General features: G+C 28.3%; 1 protein-coding gene across 1 annotated transcript; it reads right to left on the reverse strand.

The window, feature by feature from the left end:
• Nucleotides 1-2,333: 2,333 nt before the first annotated feature.
• On the reverse strand, nt 2,334-4,608 carry LOC107634982 (large ribosomal subunit protein uL16). Its single transcript, XM_088483473.1, has 4 exons — nt 4,486-4,608; nt 3,043-3,544; nt 2,729-2,810; nt 2,334-2,565 (listed from the first exon to the last, which is right to left on the reverse strand). Exons 1-4 carry the CDS (start codon nt 4,493-4,495, stop codon nt 2,491-2,493), a joined length of 669 nt encoding a protein of 222 aa, XP_088339599.1. The 5' UTR covers nt 4,496-4,608; the 3' UTR covers nt 2,334-2,490.
• Nucleotides 4,609-17,821: the final 13,213 nt, after the last annotated feature.

Here is a 17,821-nt window from a genome sequence, read left to right on the forward strand (position 1 = left end):
AGAGTAAGAACAATAATTAAATTTTCAAAAGAATAATATAATAGATTGAGTATATAAAAAAATACTATAAAAAATTATAAATTATACTTTAAAAGGATCAACTTCGATGAAAAACGAAAAATACATTTATTCTATGAAGTAGTCAAAGAAGAATAATAAATTAAAAAGAAAGTTGACTCTCAAATCTAGACTCACGAACAAAAAAAAAACACTATAAATAATCTTTATTAGAACAAAAATAATTATATAAATTAGTTATTATTATGTTATTTTTTCATTATTTATGTTATACATCGTATATTTGTCGTGATTGAATAAGGCATTATCATATCATATACATTTCTATCATGATTAGAATCATATATTTTTGTTTTTATTTTTTAAGGTAGATATCAATATCATCTTGCTGAAAATTATTTGATATATTAATATAATTATGTATTAAATACTGATTTGATGTATAATGATTGACAATTAACATAATTATGTAGAAAATAAAACAAGCAACTAAAATTAAATTTGTTAACTAATTAAAGTTAGGTATACAATGTTTTACAATTATTTTATCATTTAATTATTGATGTCTATTATTATTATTATTATTATTATTATTATTATAAATAGATCACCATTAACGTAACAACGTGCCATTAATAAAATTATTGTATAATGAATAAAAATTAGAATTGTATCAATATAATTAAAATAATTAAAAATATTCTTGATTGATAATTAGTTTAATAATACATTAAATATTAATTTTATATAATTATAATAAAGATATTTTTAAAACTAATATAATCATGCATTATTCATTAAATACTAATTATAATATAATTATAATATTATAATATAATTATAATATATTTTTCTAAAATAAATTTAAAAGAGAGAGTAGTACTTTCATTTTTAAAAAAATAAATTTATAAAAAATTAACACTTTATTTTTATTAACTAATAATGTATTAAATATTAATTTTATATAATTATAATAATATTTTTTAAATTAATATAATTATACATTACTCAATAAATATTAATTATAATATAATTATAATAAAAATATTTTTTTAAAATAAATTTAAAAAAAATAATATTTTTATTTTAAAAAAAATAAATTCATAAAAAATTAACACCTCACATTTATTAATTAAAAAAATACAAATTAATTATTATTATTATTAATTATAAGGGAAGTTCTCTGGTGACCAAAGTAGTAGTGGCTAAGGGTGACCAAAGATTGACCCACAAATAAGAAGTTGACATGTGGAATGGTTGATTATAATGAGAATCATTTTAAAAATATATTTTTGTGAATTACATTAAAACAAGGAGGCATAATTTTCACAAATTTTCAAAAAAAAAAATTTGTAGGCCTTCGACAATATAAACAAAAAATGGGAAAAGCTAAATTATAAGAAAAAAACAAGAAAAATATAAATACACCGAAAAAAAAGATAAACAAAAAACTGTGCAGTTAATAAAAATAAGAAACTAAGTAAAAAAAATAAAAAATAAAAAACTACGACATTAATTTAAAGTTTATAAAATTTTTTGTTTATTATTTTTATATTTACGTAATTTTTTATATTTTAATTAAATGAGATTTTACTCAATTTGTTGATTTGGAATTTAATTACGTAAATTTAAAAATAAAAAAATAATATTTTTTTATAAACTTTAAATTAATATCATAGTTTCTTATTTTTTTTTTTATTTGGTTTTTTATTTTTATTAACCGCACAATTTTTTGTTTATCTTTTTTTTTCGGTGTATTTATATTTTTCTTGTTTTTTTTTTTATAATTTAACTTTTCCAATTTTTTGTCTATATTGTCAAAGGCCCACAAAATTTTTTTTGAAAATTTGTGAAAATTATGACTCCTTATTTTAATGTAATTCACAAAAACATATATTAAAAATAATACTCATTGTAATCAACAATTCCACATGTTAACTTCTTATTTGTGGATCAATCTTTGATCACCCTTGGCCACTACTACCTTGGTCACCAGAAAACTTCCTTATAAATTAACTGATTAAAAATTATTTATACTTTTCCCGATGGTAATTCTTCAAGAGCCAAATATAACAACATGATCATTTTCACAAGAATCACCTCAGCGCCAAAATTATTCGCTTTCGAAAAGAAGGGTATGCGGTGAACAATGTTGAAACAAGTCAATCCAGCCACAGAATCAGAACAAGAAACATAACTCGGGAAAATTTACAAACAAGTAAAGAAGCTGGTAAGGATAGACGGAGAATAGAATGGACAAACAATAACTATCAATAATTAAATGCAAACAAAATATAAACACTGAAAGTGGATCATAACAAAATAGGATACGAAATATAATTCCATTCAAGGTGATGTCAAAGCTGAAATAAACCGACATAGTTCTAATACAATACAAAGGGAAAGTGACAAACACAACTTCAATCTTTCAAAACTATTGTTCAGTATTTTCCAGATAAACAGACTCAATAACTAAGCGGTTGCACTGGGCGGCAAAAATGCTCTTCCAGGTTGACGATTAGCCAATGGTCCATGGCACCCAAGGAGCTGAAAAAACCAAAAACAAGGAACTTCAAAGTTAAAATCCTACTAAAATAATAAAATAAAATAATCAAGCGAATACAGAATGCAAAATCTGTTCCAAAACATGCTCCCACTCTGTTCATGGGTACTTGGATACTTCTTTTATTGACATCAAAACAAAGTATACCTGTGCATTTACACCATCGGGCATAATCCTATTCTCTGACTTGAATTTCAGATAATCAGCTCGGCTAAACTTGGTGAATCCCCTGTGTAAGGATTAAAACAAGAATAATGAGTTAAACAATGCGGATGAACTATGATATCCGCAAGGAGTCACACAATGATAATATAATAACAAGAAAAACCCCAAGCAGTCAGTTACATTATTCTAAAATACAACTGTAACATAAACACAACATTTACAACTTTAAAGGATTGAAGAAAACTGAGAGCATTCATGTCCACGAATATGCATAACTTCAAGTAACAAATACATACCACTTCCTGCTGATAATAATCTTTTGACGACCAGGGAACTTGAACTTAGCACGACGGAGAGCCTCCTGTGCATGATGGCTGTTGCTGTCCTTGCAGCGAACAGAAAGAAGGACCTGCCCAATGGCCACCCTAGCACATGTGCCCTGTGGCTTTCCAAATGCACCTCTCATTCCAGTTTGAAGCCTATCGGCTCCAGCACATGAAAGCATCTTGTTGATCCTAAGAACATGGAATGGATGAACCCTGACTCTCAAGTGGAAAGCATCCTTTCCGGCAAACTTTGCCATATACTTGTTGCAGGCAATCCTAGCAGCTTCCAGTGCCTCACTTGAGACATTTTCCTTCTCCCAACTAACAAGGTGGACACAGAAAGGGAACTCATCCACACCCTTCTTCTTCATACCCACATCGTAAATCCTGATCTTGGGATCAGGAACACCACGGCAAAACCGTGACTTGGGGTATGGCTTGTTTTTAATTTGTCGATAACACCTAGCAGGTCCTACATCAAATAACATTAACCACTACAGTCAGACTAATGATGAACACCAGTACAAACCCCAAAAAAACAAAGAATTCAATCATTACAAATGATCCACACAACAAACAAACATTCAGATATTGGTTAAAGAACAATAAGCAATAAGAATGAGAAATTGATAGAAAATACTACAAGGTACAAAATATAAAATAGATATCATACAAAACAAAGAAAGGCTTGTCCAGTGATCAGTGATCTTAAAAAATTCTTTGAACGAAGATAAATCCCTCTATGCACGATCCTACTGTTTTCACGATTATATAGGATTGAGAATATATATTCATTGAAATTATCACCAAGCAATCTTAGAATAAACATAAATATTTCATGGAATGACTACCTACCATGGCCAACATAATATTACGACAAACCTTGAGCCAAAAGGTTTTTTCATTTTTGAAAGCATCAAAGAAGTATCTTAGATGCTACGGGTCAATTCAAACCAAAAAAGATTCAACATAAAAAAAATAATTATATGTTTCACCTCATTCAAACATAGATAAAAACAAAACAAACAAAGTTCCAGCCAATCTCTCTAGAGGCACAAGTCAGCTTACACCAATCTCATAGTAACTTCAACAACAAATGAATGAACCACTATGTAAATCCTAGTAGCAGCAACAAAAATCCTCACTTGAACAATACTCCGTTTCCCACAAGCTAGCTAAAGGAGTTTCATTTCTTTCATAAACAAACATGAAACCATCTTGCTTAATTCAAACAACTTGTGTGATTATAAAAACAAAATAAAAACACTGTTTAATTATACAGAACATATAAACCTAGCTAATAAACAAAAACCAAATTAACATATGCAGATCGAATAACGGGAACAATAAGAATCAGAAATTAAGAAATAAAAGATTCTATGAAGATTTTGGTAAAGAGTTTTGGATGCTTACTCCTCCCCATGGCTACGACTTTCTCTTCACTGAACGCGTTAGATTGAAGCTGAAACCCTAAATAGAGAGGCTTTTATAGCGCTCCATTTCTTCACGAAGAAACTAGAAACCCTATGTATGTTTTTTTTTTTTTGGGCTAAGCCCTATGAACGTGTAGATTGGAAGTTTCGCACGAGCATCCTGGGCTTAGAAAAAATCAGACATATTGGAGTTTGACAAAATTAAAATTAAATAGGCCCCTTGACCAAAAAATTAAATAGGCCCGGACAAAAACAATATTGGGCTTATAATAAAAAGATTACTATGTATTAGAGGGTAAAGAGCATTGACATCTAGACCAAAGAAAAAAACATTTGACATAACCCTACCGAAAAAAAAAAATAAACAAGAGACAGTGATTCTACTCTCGTCAACCAACTAATCAGCGACAAACTCTTAAATAAAGTTTAAATCTGTCACGAATTACTTCTTGACTTACCTGGTTGAAAAATAGTAAAATACTATGGAGGAAAAAAACATTGACATGCATCAATCACAGTGCTATGTTTGGATACTTTCTTTCAGATAAATTGCAGAGATAGTAAAAAAGAAAAAAAAACTATGTTTTATTGTGAAAACTAGTATCTATATACCCGTGCGATACACCAAATAATTAAACGAAATAGTTATATTAGTTCCTAAACTTTTTTTTAAGCGATTCCTGGAATCTTTAACTATTTTTTTATTAGTTGTTTGTCTCTAAACTTTCAAACCATCGGATATATCACATCGATTCTTTTTTAAAACAATCAAAGTTAAAAAAAAAAAAAAAAAGGAGCTAATTTGTCTCTCAATTTAAAAAATTCAGAGATTGACAACGAATAAATAATGATGAAGAACTAAAAGACTAACAACTAATAAGTAGTGATCAAGAACTAAAATAACTATTTAAAAAAAATAAAACTAATTTAAAATTTTACTTCTTTTATGTCCCAAAGACAATAATTATCTCTGTTTTTTACATCTCTATCTCTTTTTTTCTATATTTCTGTTTCAGAAACAAAATTTTAATTTTAATACATCCAATAAGAGGATATTGAAGTTGCATAAAACGGCATATGGAATCTACATAAATGAGAAAGCTAAATATGTCTTTTTTTTTCATTTTAATTATTGTTATTATATTTTGGGTTTGCTCTTATTATGCATTGTATCTTTTTAGGCACCCTCTTAATTATTGAACCGGAAATATTCATAGCAATCAGTTTTTTATTATGTTTGATTATTATTTTAATTTAAGGATTAATAAATTTTTACTTGTTCATCATACCGATTTCGTCACTTTAATGGAAGTGACAATATTTATTCTATCAAAATAATTAGGATCAGGCTGCAAAATACATCTGTGTTTTACAACTTTTAATACAGACCCAAAAGGCCCACAAGTTTATCAACAAATATTTTTTTCACCAGATCCACTATACAAGTAAACCTGTCCCTCTTTCTCAAAAGCCATAACAACCCAAACAGCCTCATTCACATTCCACATTCCAATTTTCTCTTCAATAGTTCAATTTCATCATCATAATAATAATCGAATTTCTAGTTTCAATTCCTTTGCCTAAATCAATTACAGAAGAAAATGTGTGTGAATTCAACAAATGACGTCACATGTATCATGGTTTATTCTCCAACCACCTAAGAATTTTCTATCTGCCTATATCAAAATTTCCTTCTTTTTTAACCATGCTATATATGCTTTATTGAATAAACTTCCAAAATTGTGCTGAGACATTTGAACATATGGAGAAGAAAATGATAGCTTCTCAAACATAGTAGTAAGTAGCTCTAAGACACATTTCAAGTTGCATAGAGTCCATATATAACAATGGAGAAGAAAATGATAGCTTCTCTCTACAATTTCTTCATGCTACCATGGTTGTGATGTTGCTCTTCTGCATGGCAAAGGTAAGAGTATAGTACTATAGTAGTTGTGCTCTATAACATTGATGAGCTGAGGAATTTAAATAAATAATCTTTAATTTGCCCTTTTATTTATTTATTTTAATTTGATTTGCATGCATCAGGTGTCATGTGCTGATCGTGAAGCCAAGATCCATGACCATGTCACTGGCTCTGAGGTTTGTATGTCATGTCATTCATCCCATTGCATGTTTAATTTGTGTTGTAATAAGTTGTAATTTGTGTTGTAACAAATAATGGTTTAATATTCCAGGTAGTAAAAGGAGCCGCTAGAAGGCTTTTACCATTTGTGGGTATGATATATATGAAAAAGTATAGGTAACCAACAACATTTTTAAATAATGTGTAAACAATGTGAATTAATAGGGTTAAAAGAATAAATTTAATTAGTAGTATTAAATTAGGGTGTAGTGTATTTTTTGGATCCCGTTAGGAAGACAATGGACTATTTATACAATGTGTACAATGGGCTATTGAGTTACAAAATGAACATCCCCATACTATCTAAAATAACCATAAATTAAACTGATTTGGGGTTCACTAAGGATCAAACTCTTGACCACCATGTCATGATACCACTCATCCCAAAAGCTTTAGCTGATGGAAAAATGTAACACTAATGATTATATCTCTAATACCCCCTAACCCTCTATTGTACACATTGTATAAATATTCTAGTGGCTCCTCATACTTTTCCATATTTTTATTTGATTGGTGGTTGTTCATATTGTTCAAAATAGTCATTATTTACCTAACATTCTCCGATATATATTCTTGGAAAAGTATAGGAGAACAATAATTCTAGTGAACAATATGAATAATGGGGTTACAAATGTAAATTACTCATAAATTTAACTAATGATATAATTAATTTAATTATACTAATAACCATTTTTCAAAATTTAAAAGGATAAGTCAAAATGGATTTAATTATACTAATAACCATTTAATTATACCAACTTGGGAACTAGCACACGTTTCTTATCCTTACCATATCCCCTATCTCTTGGTTCCCAGCCCACCCACGCAGCCCTCCCTCCCTGTTCCAACGTCCGGCAGCCCCCAAGTGGAGAAAAAAAAAATTTTCACTACACCCGTCAACCCGTGCACCGTGCAGCCCGGCGTAGGTCACCGTGATCACGCCCTGTGCAGCTCCTGCAGCCCAAGGCCTCCACCATTGCAATCCTTGCAGCCCAAGGTCTTCACCTATCACAACCATTTTAATAGAGCACAATTCCGTTGAACCGAGTTGTCTCGTGCCAGTTTCTTTTACCGGTGATTCGTTCGACGGAGAAAGTGAATAGTTGGACAAGGTAAACAATGTATCTTGTTTCTTTTAGACGTATGTTTATTTTCATATAAATTAGATAGTTATTAAAAGCTCAACATTCTTAATCCATTATGATATTTTGTTACAAACGGAACAATTTGGATGGTGTTCTTGTTCATTCATGTGGTTATTAGTTAAAGTGTAATATATAAGTGGATGATCGGGTGAAAGGATTAGTTTGAATTTTTTCTACCTAAAAAGAGAAAAAAAATTACATTTTTAGAATGGTGAAATGTTATAATACAATGTACTAGTTAGTTGTTACTACTTACTAGTTACAGATTGGGTTCTTACTAAGTTTTTATAACTAGTTTCAATGAATCATGTGAAAAGTTCTAAAGAAGATGAAGTTAGAAATTTATTTACTGGATATGATGAAGTGTTACAATACCTCTTTAATAGGTCACCCTGACATGTTTTGAATATATGTATAGTGTTAAATATGAAAATTTTGCACATGGTTGCGACTAAAATTGTTACAATCCCCATCTGTATGCTATCAAACCATGCATGCACAGTGCACTAACAAGTTTGGATAAATATGGAAGAAAATTATAGGAGCTAATAACGAGACTGTTTACATGGTAGTAGAAGACTCTATTTTAGTTTGTGTAGTGATACCTGATATGTGGTGGATTTATGCATTCTGTATATAAATAATAGTTAACACAATACTAACTCATTAGGTGCCACTTTAGATTAATTCATGCATATTAATAAATTTTAATATCATATTTTTGGATATAGTATTAATAAATTCTATTTAGTTGATATTTTATTATAGTATCTACTTACGTTGTGTATGTTTGATTGTAGGCCATAGAATGTACGGAAATTACTGGGTTGGTTACGTCGATAGTGGGTTGGTTTTGATTGAGCTTGTTTGTTTCAGGATAATCGTGTAGAATCTGCTGCAAATCAAGCTTCGGAGGCTTCCGCTCAGCAGATTGCTAAGCAAGGACTTGGTAGATTCATGTCGCTCTTAAACTCCTTTGACAATACCTAGATTGTTTACGATATTGCATCCATTATGTTATATTAGAGATCCCTTTTATTAGGTCATACAACTCAATATGTATGTTTTATGGTCATTTTCTTTGTTTAGGTTTTCTATGATAAGAAAATTATGAAATTGGTATTTTCATGGCATTATCTTGATGCTACTCAAGTATCTGGCCTGTTTATACTTTTCTGGATGTCGATTGACTGGTTGTAGAATACTGTCTGCATAAATACATGTCGTATAATCTGTATTTTAACCATTTAATAAATTTGGGATGTTGTGTGCTTTTAACTTCGAGTGGCATGTCTAGGATGTTCGCTTTACTATGGTTATTGATTGTTATTTTTTTGGTGTTTGGATGGTTACTTCTTATCGGATTAGCTATTTTTTTTATTATTTAAATGTCATATAGTATGGATGTTCGATTCCTTAGGCTTGTGCATGGTTATTTTTTTTATATACGAGTGTCTTAGTAACTAAGATAAATAAAGCGGATGTTCGGTTTAGTAGGTTTGCATATGGTTATTTCTATTTGTTTCTGGATGGTTATTTAGTGTGTATCACAAATGGAATGTTATTATTCACGAGTTATGATGTGGATGTTCACCTCAATATATTACTGGATGGTTACTTTTAATGTTGATTACGAATGGCTAGTGATTAGTTACAGGATTTATAATGTGGATGTTCGCGTTATTAGGTGAGTGGATGGTTACTTTTAGTGTGGATACAAAATTGCATGTTATTACTTACAATAGTTATAATATGGATGTTCACTGGCTTAGGTTCGTGGATGGTTATTTCTAATTGTGCCAGTATGATTTTTGCCTGTGGATTGCGAATTGTTTTTTTTAGTGTGTATTACGAATGGTGTCTTAGTGGTATATCGCGGATGGTCGGCTTAGTAAGATAGAGTATGGTTATATCTATAGGTTTCGGGTGTTTATTTATAAAACTTAAGAGTTGTCTGTTATTAGGTTTTGGAATGAAAAAAAAATTTTAACTTTGTCAACCAACTTGCAAATACTTGGAAAAAATTTTTAACCATGGGTTAATGAATAAAATGAGAATTACAATGTAGTGAGAGTACATAGGCAGTAAGAGTACAAAGGCATAACACCCACAGTGGTGTGCAGTAAGAGTACATAGACAGTTTTAAAAAAATTCAAGTTACAAAAGGTCCTTGCAAGTAGCTGCTTTAAAAAATTGAATTTTTATGTACCTAAATCACCAAAACAAGTCTTAAGCTTTCGCAACATCAGCAAGTATTACCTAAATGATGTAGATCATGTCACATTTTTTCAATCCATCATTTCATACAAAATTGAACACCTGTTATTTATAGAAATTAACGTCTATCATATGAACCAGAAACAGACAAAGAAAATAACACTAAAATTTCAAGCCAGGCTCCAACAAATTTCAAACATCTTTGTCTTAATCCAAGGAACCATGAACCATTTGATATTACTATTCATGCTATAATTTTAAAAAAAATAAGCATATCAAAATCAACAGCATAACACCCCACAGTCGATTGGAGTAAGAGTACATAGCCAGTTTAAAAAAAATTAAATATTAAACAAGATCCTTGTAAGCATAGCAATTAAAAATTGAAGTTCTAATTACGTAAGTCACCAAAACAAGTCCTAATATTGATTTGGATGGTTATCAAATATGCTGATCAACATGTAAATATAGTCTTTGCACGGTTAGATTCAACACCAAAAGTACTTTTACTTATATCTATTCCAATCAAATGGATCAAAATGCAAGTGGACATTTGAGGATGAAGTAAAATACACTTTTAGCTGATACTAGAAAAAAATAAATTTATCCCAAATTATACTTACAATTTTTATGTAAAATAAACCAACAGGATTCCAATTCAAGCCTATCTCTTCTTTATCAAATATTCATAATCAGAGTATTTAACCGTTTCTAAATTTTGACAGCCTCTTATGTTAGGTTTTGGAATGAAAAAAAAAATTAACTTTGTCAACCAACTTGCAAACACTTGGGAAAAATTTTTACCCCTGGGTTAATGAATAAAATAAGAATTACAATGTAGTGAGAGTACATAGGCAATAAGAGTACAAAGGCATAACACCCACAGTCGTGTGCAGTAAGAGTACATAGGCAGTTTTAAAAAAATTCAAGTTACAAAAGTCCTTGCAAACGTAGCTGCTTTAAAAAATTGAACTTCTAAGTACCCAAATCACCAAAACAAGTCCTAATATTGACCAGCTTTAGCAACATCAGCAAGTACTACCTAAATGATGTAGATCATGTCACATTTTCTCAATCCATCATTTCTTACAAAATTGAACACCTGTTATTTATAGAAATTAACGTCCATCGTATGAACCAGAAACAGACAAAGAAAACACTAAAATTTCAAGCCAGGCTCCAACAAATTTCAAACATCTTTGCCTTAATCCAAGGAACCATGAACCATTTGATATTACTATTCATGCTATAATTTAAAAAAAAATAAACATATCAAAATCAACAGCATAACACCCCCACAGTCGATTGGAGTGAGAGTGCATAATCAGTTTAAAAAAAATTAAATGTTAAACAAGATCCTTGTAAACATAGTAATTAAAAATTGAAGTTCTAATTACGTAAGTCACCAAAATATGTCCTAATATTGATTGGGATGGTTATCAAATATGCTGATCAACATGTAAATATAGTCTTTGCACAGTTAGATTTAACGCCAAAAGTACTTTTACTTATATCCATTCCAATCAAATGGATCAAAATGCAAGTGGACATTTGAGGATGAAGTAAAATACACTTTTAGCTAATACTAGAAAAAAGTAAATTTATCCCAAATTATATTTACAATTTTTATGTAAAATAAACCAACAGGATTCCAATTCAAGCCTATCTCTTCTTTATCAAATATTCATAATCAGAGTATTTAATAGTTTCTAAATTTTGACATCCTCTTAGGTTAAGTTTTGGAATGAAAAAAAAAAATTTAAACATCATCAACCAAGTTACAATCACCTGGAAAAAATTTTCAACCATACGTTAATGAATAAATTGACCATCCTATCTATATTCATTAAACAACTCACAAAGCAACATATTCATAGCACGTGCCTCATATGAATTGCTGACTTACTAATAACCGAAGGCAAAACAAAACCAAATACAGTAACTCGTTAAAATACAAGACGCGAAAATCCGGATGCTCATAAACATGTACGTATCATTATTCCTTCCCACTACATTTTGTTCACAAACAAAAGGATAAGTCAAACAGACCCAAGAATTTTCGAAAGCAACAAAACCCTTCCAAGCAGCCAGAACATAAAAGTTACTGTAAACATCTAAACATTCAATATACGGTTATCGGTTCTCTGACCTTCAATCTGGGAAGAGAAACACACCCCACGACTTCTCTTGTTGCACCCGTTAATGACTCCAACCAAGGCGAACATGCAACGGCTACAACCTAGGGAGACTGCGGTTAAAGGCCAACGCCGGAGGTTTCTGGGCGATTTCCACTCGAGGGGGCCAGGGATTCTCCTCTGCTGCTGGTGGTCTTCGCAATGGAGGCGCTGGTGGATGCTCGGTACGGCGATTGGTAGGATGAACTACGGGTAGTAGCAAAAAAGGAGCGGCTAATGGGGAAGGTCCTCCTTCGTCAATGCCGTTCGAAACAGCGGGGAAGGAAGATTAATGTTTCCTTTCCTGAAGGGTGTTCGAAAATTAAGGAAGGGGAAAGGTTTTGACTGTTGGGTCAAAGAAAAGGGGAGTGGATGGGATGATTACAATGATATTAATTAAGATAATTAAAATTAGGATTTAAGAAATGGAGTGTTTATCAGTATACTTATGTTATTAATCTAATTGGGCTAACTATTAAGGCCCGTTGTTCATATTGTTTCCAAAATTATTGTCCCCCTAGCATCTCCCTATATTCTTTTCTACATATCAGCTTTCTTTAATTTAACCAATATACACCAACTTATTAATCCACCAAAATCTTACAAAAAATATTGCAGCATGAAGGCTTTGAATAACATAACTAGCTCACTGGTATGTTATTATTGAAAATTCTCATCAAATCATGGCTACGAGTGTTAACCTTTTTTTTTTTTTTGTCTTACACACACATACTCACTTACACACATTACAATTATAAATAACAACTCAGTTGCTGCCGAGTATTAAACTTAGGTATGGCAATTTAAGAGATGAAGACTACTTTACCACTCTTACACATACTTCAGTCACAATTTCTTGCTTCAATTTGCATTTATGGAGTAATTTTTTTTTTACTTTATAAAAGCCATATGAACTAATATAAAGGAAGGGGAGGAGACACTACAAAAAATGGGTTGAATACCATTAGATTTATTGACAAATTTAACATCACACATCAACCTCGGCAAACTTCACCTAAGAAATCAGAAGCCATTTATGACCGAAGAATAGAAACCATTTATTTTCTCCAATCCTAATGTTTCAATGAACACAAATTAAAGAAGATTTCTCTGTAACCTTTATCCAACAAGCTAAGATATATTGTTTCTTCTATCTTCTACCATTTGAAAGAGTATAACATTATTTATGAAAACGGTTCTGCTAGAGAATCAATTAGGAGTGAAATCAATTCTAATTAATTAGTTAAAAGATAAATTTATTACAAATAAAATAAAAATAATCTTCCACTATTCTAATATTAATTCGTATAAATAATTAATTAATTATACTTATTATCATATAGTTTTCCAATATATATATATATATATATATATATATAATTGTTGTACCAACCTAGTTAATTAGTGAGATATTATAGTAATAAAAATAATTATTTAATTTTTTAGGTGAAAATAGTGATGTAATTTTATAAATAATTAATTTTTAAATTAACTATTATTTAAACATATGAGTGTATTGATTAAACTAAGAGTGTAAGCCAGTATATACGAAGAAGCATATTAAAAATATAATCATTCATGTATCGTTTTTTATCAATTTAAATTTTTGAGAGAACTAATTTTATGATAAAATTAAAAAAAAATTAAAATATTAATAACAAAAAATTGCGTACATCCCATTAATACTACAACTGCATTTTTAAAATTACATATATACTTGTTAAAGATAAATTAAAAAATAGTTTTTTAAAATTAGTTAAAACAAATATTTTGAAACATAAAAAAATTAAAAAATAATCAAAATATTCTGATACTATATATGAAGTATGGACGGATGAGTATATGATCAAGTATAGCAAAGGGTGGTTGTGTGTGAATTGAATTCCTTGAATATTACGCTTACAGGTCTGAAAGAGAAACATAAACTAATATATATGGAAAAAAAACAAAAACTAAATAAATAAAAGTATGTAAAGCGTTTAGGGATAAGGCAAATGACTTGATTAACTCCAATGCATTTTAATTTGTCTTGAATATCCTAAATAAAAAAAATGCAACGTCAAAATTTCAAACGAAATTTTTATATAAATCGAATTGAGTGAGTTCGATTTATTAAAACACGTACTAAATCGAATCAAATTGATTCGAATTATATGTAAATTAAATTTAATTCATTCAATTTACGTTCATTCATAAATTGAATCTATTAAATTCGATTTAAGTTCATATTTAAATCGAATTGATTTGATTCGATTTTCATTAAACTTTGCCTATTACCTAAATCGAATCATTTAAATTCGATTTACTATTTGTTTTGCTAAATTATTTAAATTTATTCAATTCAATTTATATAAAAAGATAATTTGAGATTTTAACGTTGCAATTTTTTATTTGGAACATTCAACACATTTTTAAATGCACTTAGTTTAAAGTCATTTGCCCTTTAGAGATATATCCGGCTTCAATGTAACTTTTCACTTCTGAAATTGCTTCTATCTATAGCTTAGCGTCACAGTAGTAGGATTTTGGGGTGGGGCTATTTAATTTAGGGTGGTAGAAGAACCGGACTTACACACATTAAATTCATGAAAAACAACAAATGAAACAAGACACAAGTATTAAATCAGGGTCCAATTTTTGTATAGTGCACTCATCCATCAAGATGTAGCATCTCCCTGTCCCAACAAGGAAATTTCCAAATAATACTTTTAATATGATAAAAAAAATATATATGTGGAAGAATTGTATAGTTTTGTTTTTGGGTTGGGTCAGTTTTATCATTTCCCAAAACAACAATAATTATCAAATTATGTCCATGTTTATGTCACAGCCCATCTTAATCTTATTATCATTGCTAATATAAAATGCTAATTGCCTAATGTTATTTTATGTACGATATTTATGTATACCTTTGATTATTTTAATAAATAAAATAAAATATCTCATTGATTGCTGCTTACTCTTGTTTTATTTATTTCTCCTATTATTTTATTTTTTATTACAATTTTTTATAAAAAGAAAAATTAGAGAACTAACTATATAACAAGTCAACTAAGTTAATTTTTTTATTTTTTATTTTAAAATTCAAAATATTAGAATAGTGAAAGATTATTTTTATTTTTTGGTAATAAATTTATTTTTTAACTAATTAATTAGAGTTAATTTCACTCCTAATTGATTCTCTAACAAAACCGTTTTCATAAATAATGTTATATTCTTTTGAATGGTACAAGAAAAAACTATATATTTTTAAATATGCTTTTAAACTAATATCATTTCGAAACTCATCAGCTAACGTATTTTTTAAATTATATATATATTATTTTTAATTTATTTATCTTTTTATGTTTAATTAGTCTACAATAATATTAGCTCAAAGTCACTTAATTAAAATTTGTTTCAAAATTTTATTTTTAAATTGGTGAACCAAGAGCACTACTACTTTATGTAGATTTTTGCACCAATAACTTAATTCGGCGATGATGAAACTACTAAGAAAAGCAATTATTTTTCAATAAATTTAAAAAAATAGAAGAGACATTATTTATTTTTAAATAAACCAAGTATCAATTAATCTATTTAACAAGTGTCTACTAATAGACATAACTAGTAGAAGAACAAATTAAAGATATGGAATATATTTGCACGTTATCATCATGTGTGCAATATGTAGAAGCTCACATTTGATCGCTAAAACCGTTTTTCAAAGTGACCATCCTTCTAAGTTTTTCGAAGTGATCATAAATGAGTTTTGTAAAAGCTTTTATAAAATATTTAGGGAGAATGGCCAATTTTTTTTTTTTTTTGTAAAAGTACAAATATACCTTTAGATTATTTTTTTATTTATTTATCTCCTGTAGACATAATTATGTATATAAATTATTCTAAAATGCATAATATAAGATTGAGAATTAAGAAATTTACCCCATAAATGCATGGATCAACCTTTCATAAAAATCAAAGCCTTTCTTCATTATATATATAATAACTTTCCGTCATTTTAGCATATTCATGGGATGATTCTTTAGAATTTCCCCATGCATGCATGGACCATAATATATTCTAAAAGTTTGAACTCTAACCCTATTCTATTGAGTTGAACTGGGATATGATAATATTCTTTCAACAAAGATTTATTTTTCTATTATAGAAACTCAAATTAAACCCAAAATATTTATCACATTAACCCACCAAAATATCATACTAGTTTATCATATCCTTTTTTAGATGAATATGGGAACCTCGACCTGGCTGTTATAATTATCCACATTTATTTGACATGATGTGCGTGCGGACATGCATGATGAGCATAATAAACAAGTCTATATATTATAGACATAGCTCAACAACACTAACTTATCCAGAAAAATTTAGGAGTGAGGATAAAAATATCTAACTAACTAATTTGTCATTTTAAACTTAAAATATCTTAATTAAATTTTAAATAACTTGTCATTCTAATTAACTTTATTTTTATTTATTTTTATATATATTCAATAAAAAAAAAGAGTAAATTAATTGACATGTTAACGTTTATTAATACACTAGTATTTATAATTTGAAACTAGATTTATATATAAATAGTAAATATAAAAAAAAATCTGTATATAAAAAGTATTTTTATATAAAATAATATAAATTTAATTTATAATTATTTTTATTTTTTTAAATAATTACATTTTTTTATATATTTTTTAATTTAATTTTGATACACTGTCAGATTAAAGATTTTATGCATCTACTTAATTATGTATTATAATTAAAAAATATACTTTTTTTACATTTATTACCTAAATAGTTATCTAAAAGAATAAATGTAATTAAATGATTATGTAAAAAAATATACATATTTTAACATATCAAAATTAACTTTAATGCTTTTAAATAATTGTTCTACTACTCATTATAATTTTCAAATATTAATTACCACCTATTAGATTAGAAAGTTTATTTGTTATAATATTTATGACATAAAATACTTTTTAATCTAAAATAATTGTTACAAGCAAGATTATTTAAGAGATAAAATTAAAAAGTATTATATAATTTAAAATAAAAAATATTAATTAATAGATAGATATTATTTTTTCTTATTTCAACTAATTTTTGAAAAAAAAAATAATTTTACTTATATTTAAAAAACTGAATTTTAGTTTGGTAATTAACTAATTAATTAGTTTTAAAAATTATATTAACACTATTTATTAATTTTTTATTGAGTTAATTTATTTACTTCTTTTTTATTTTTATATTAAATTAAATTTAACAAAATAAATATTGTTACATATTTAATTTAATAAAAATTTATTTTTAACATAAATCTCAAGACAGAATTTTATAAATTTTTGTGGAGACAAAAAATATAATTATATTAAGAATAAATAAATAAATAAATATATATATATATATATATATATATATATAATTTTTTTTTTATTTAAGTGGGGGCAAGTGCCCCCCTCCTATATATACCCTGTGTCCGTCCCTGAGTCAACAAGATGTGAATTGGGGTGTGGAAATCCGAAATGGTGAAATTCTAAATCAGGTACCTGTTATTTAAAAGGTTAGGTTTGACTTATATGGAAGTAATGGAACACAACAATGCATCTCAACTATTTCAAAGTACGATAGAAAGCC

Source organism: Arachis ipaensis, chromosome B4 (assembly GCF_059453495.1).
Source record: "Arachis ipaensis isolate K30076 ecotype BB chromosome B4, ASM5945349v1, whole genome shotgun sequence".
NCBI classification, from domain to species: Eukaryota; Viridiplantae; Streptophyta; class Magnoliopsida; order Fabales; family Fabaceae; genus Arachis; species Arachis ipaensis.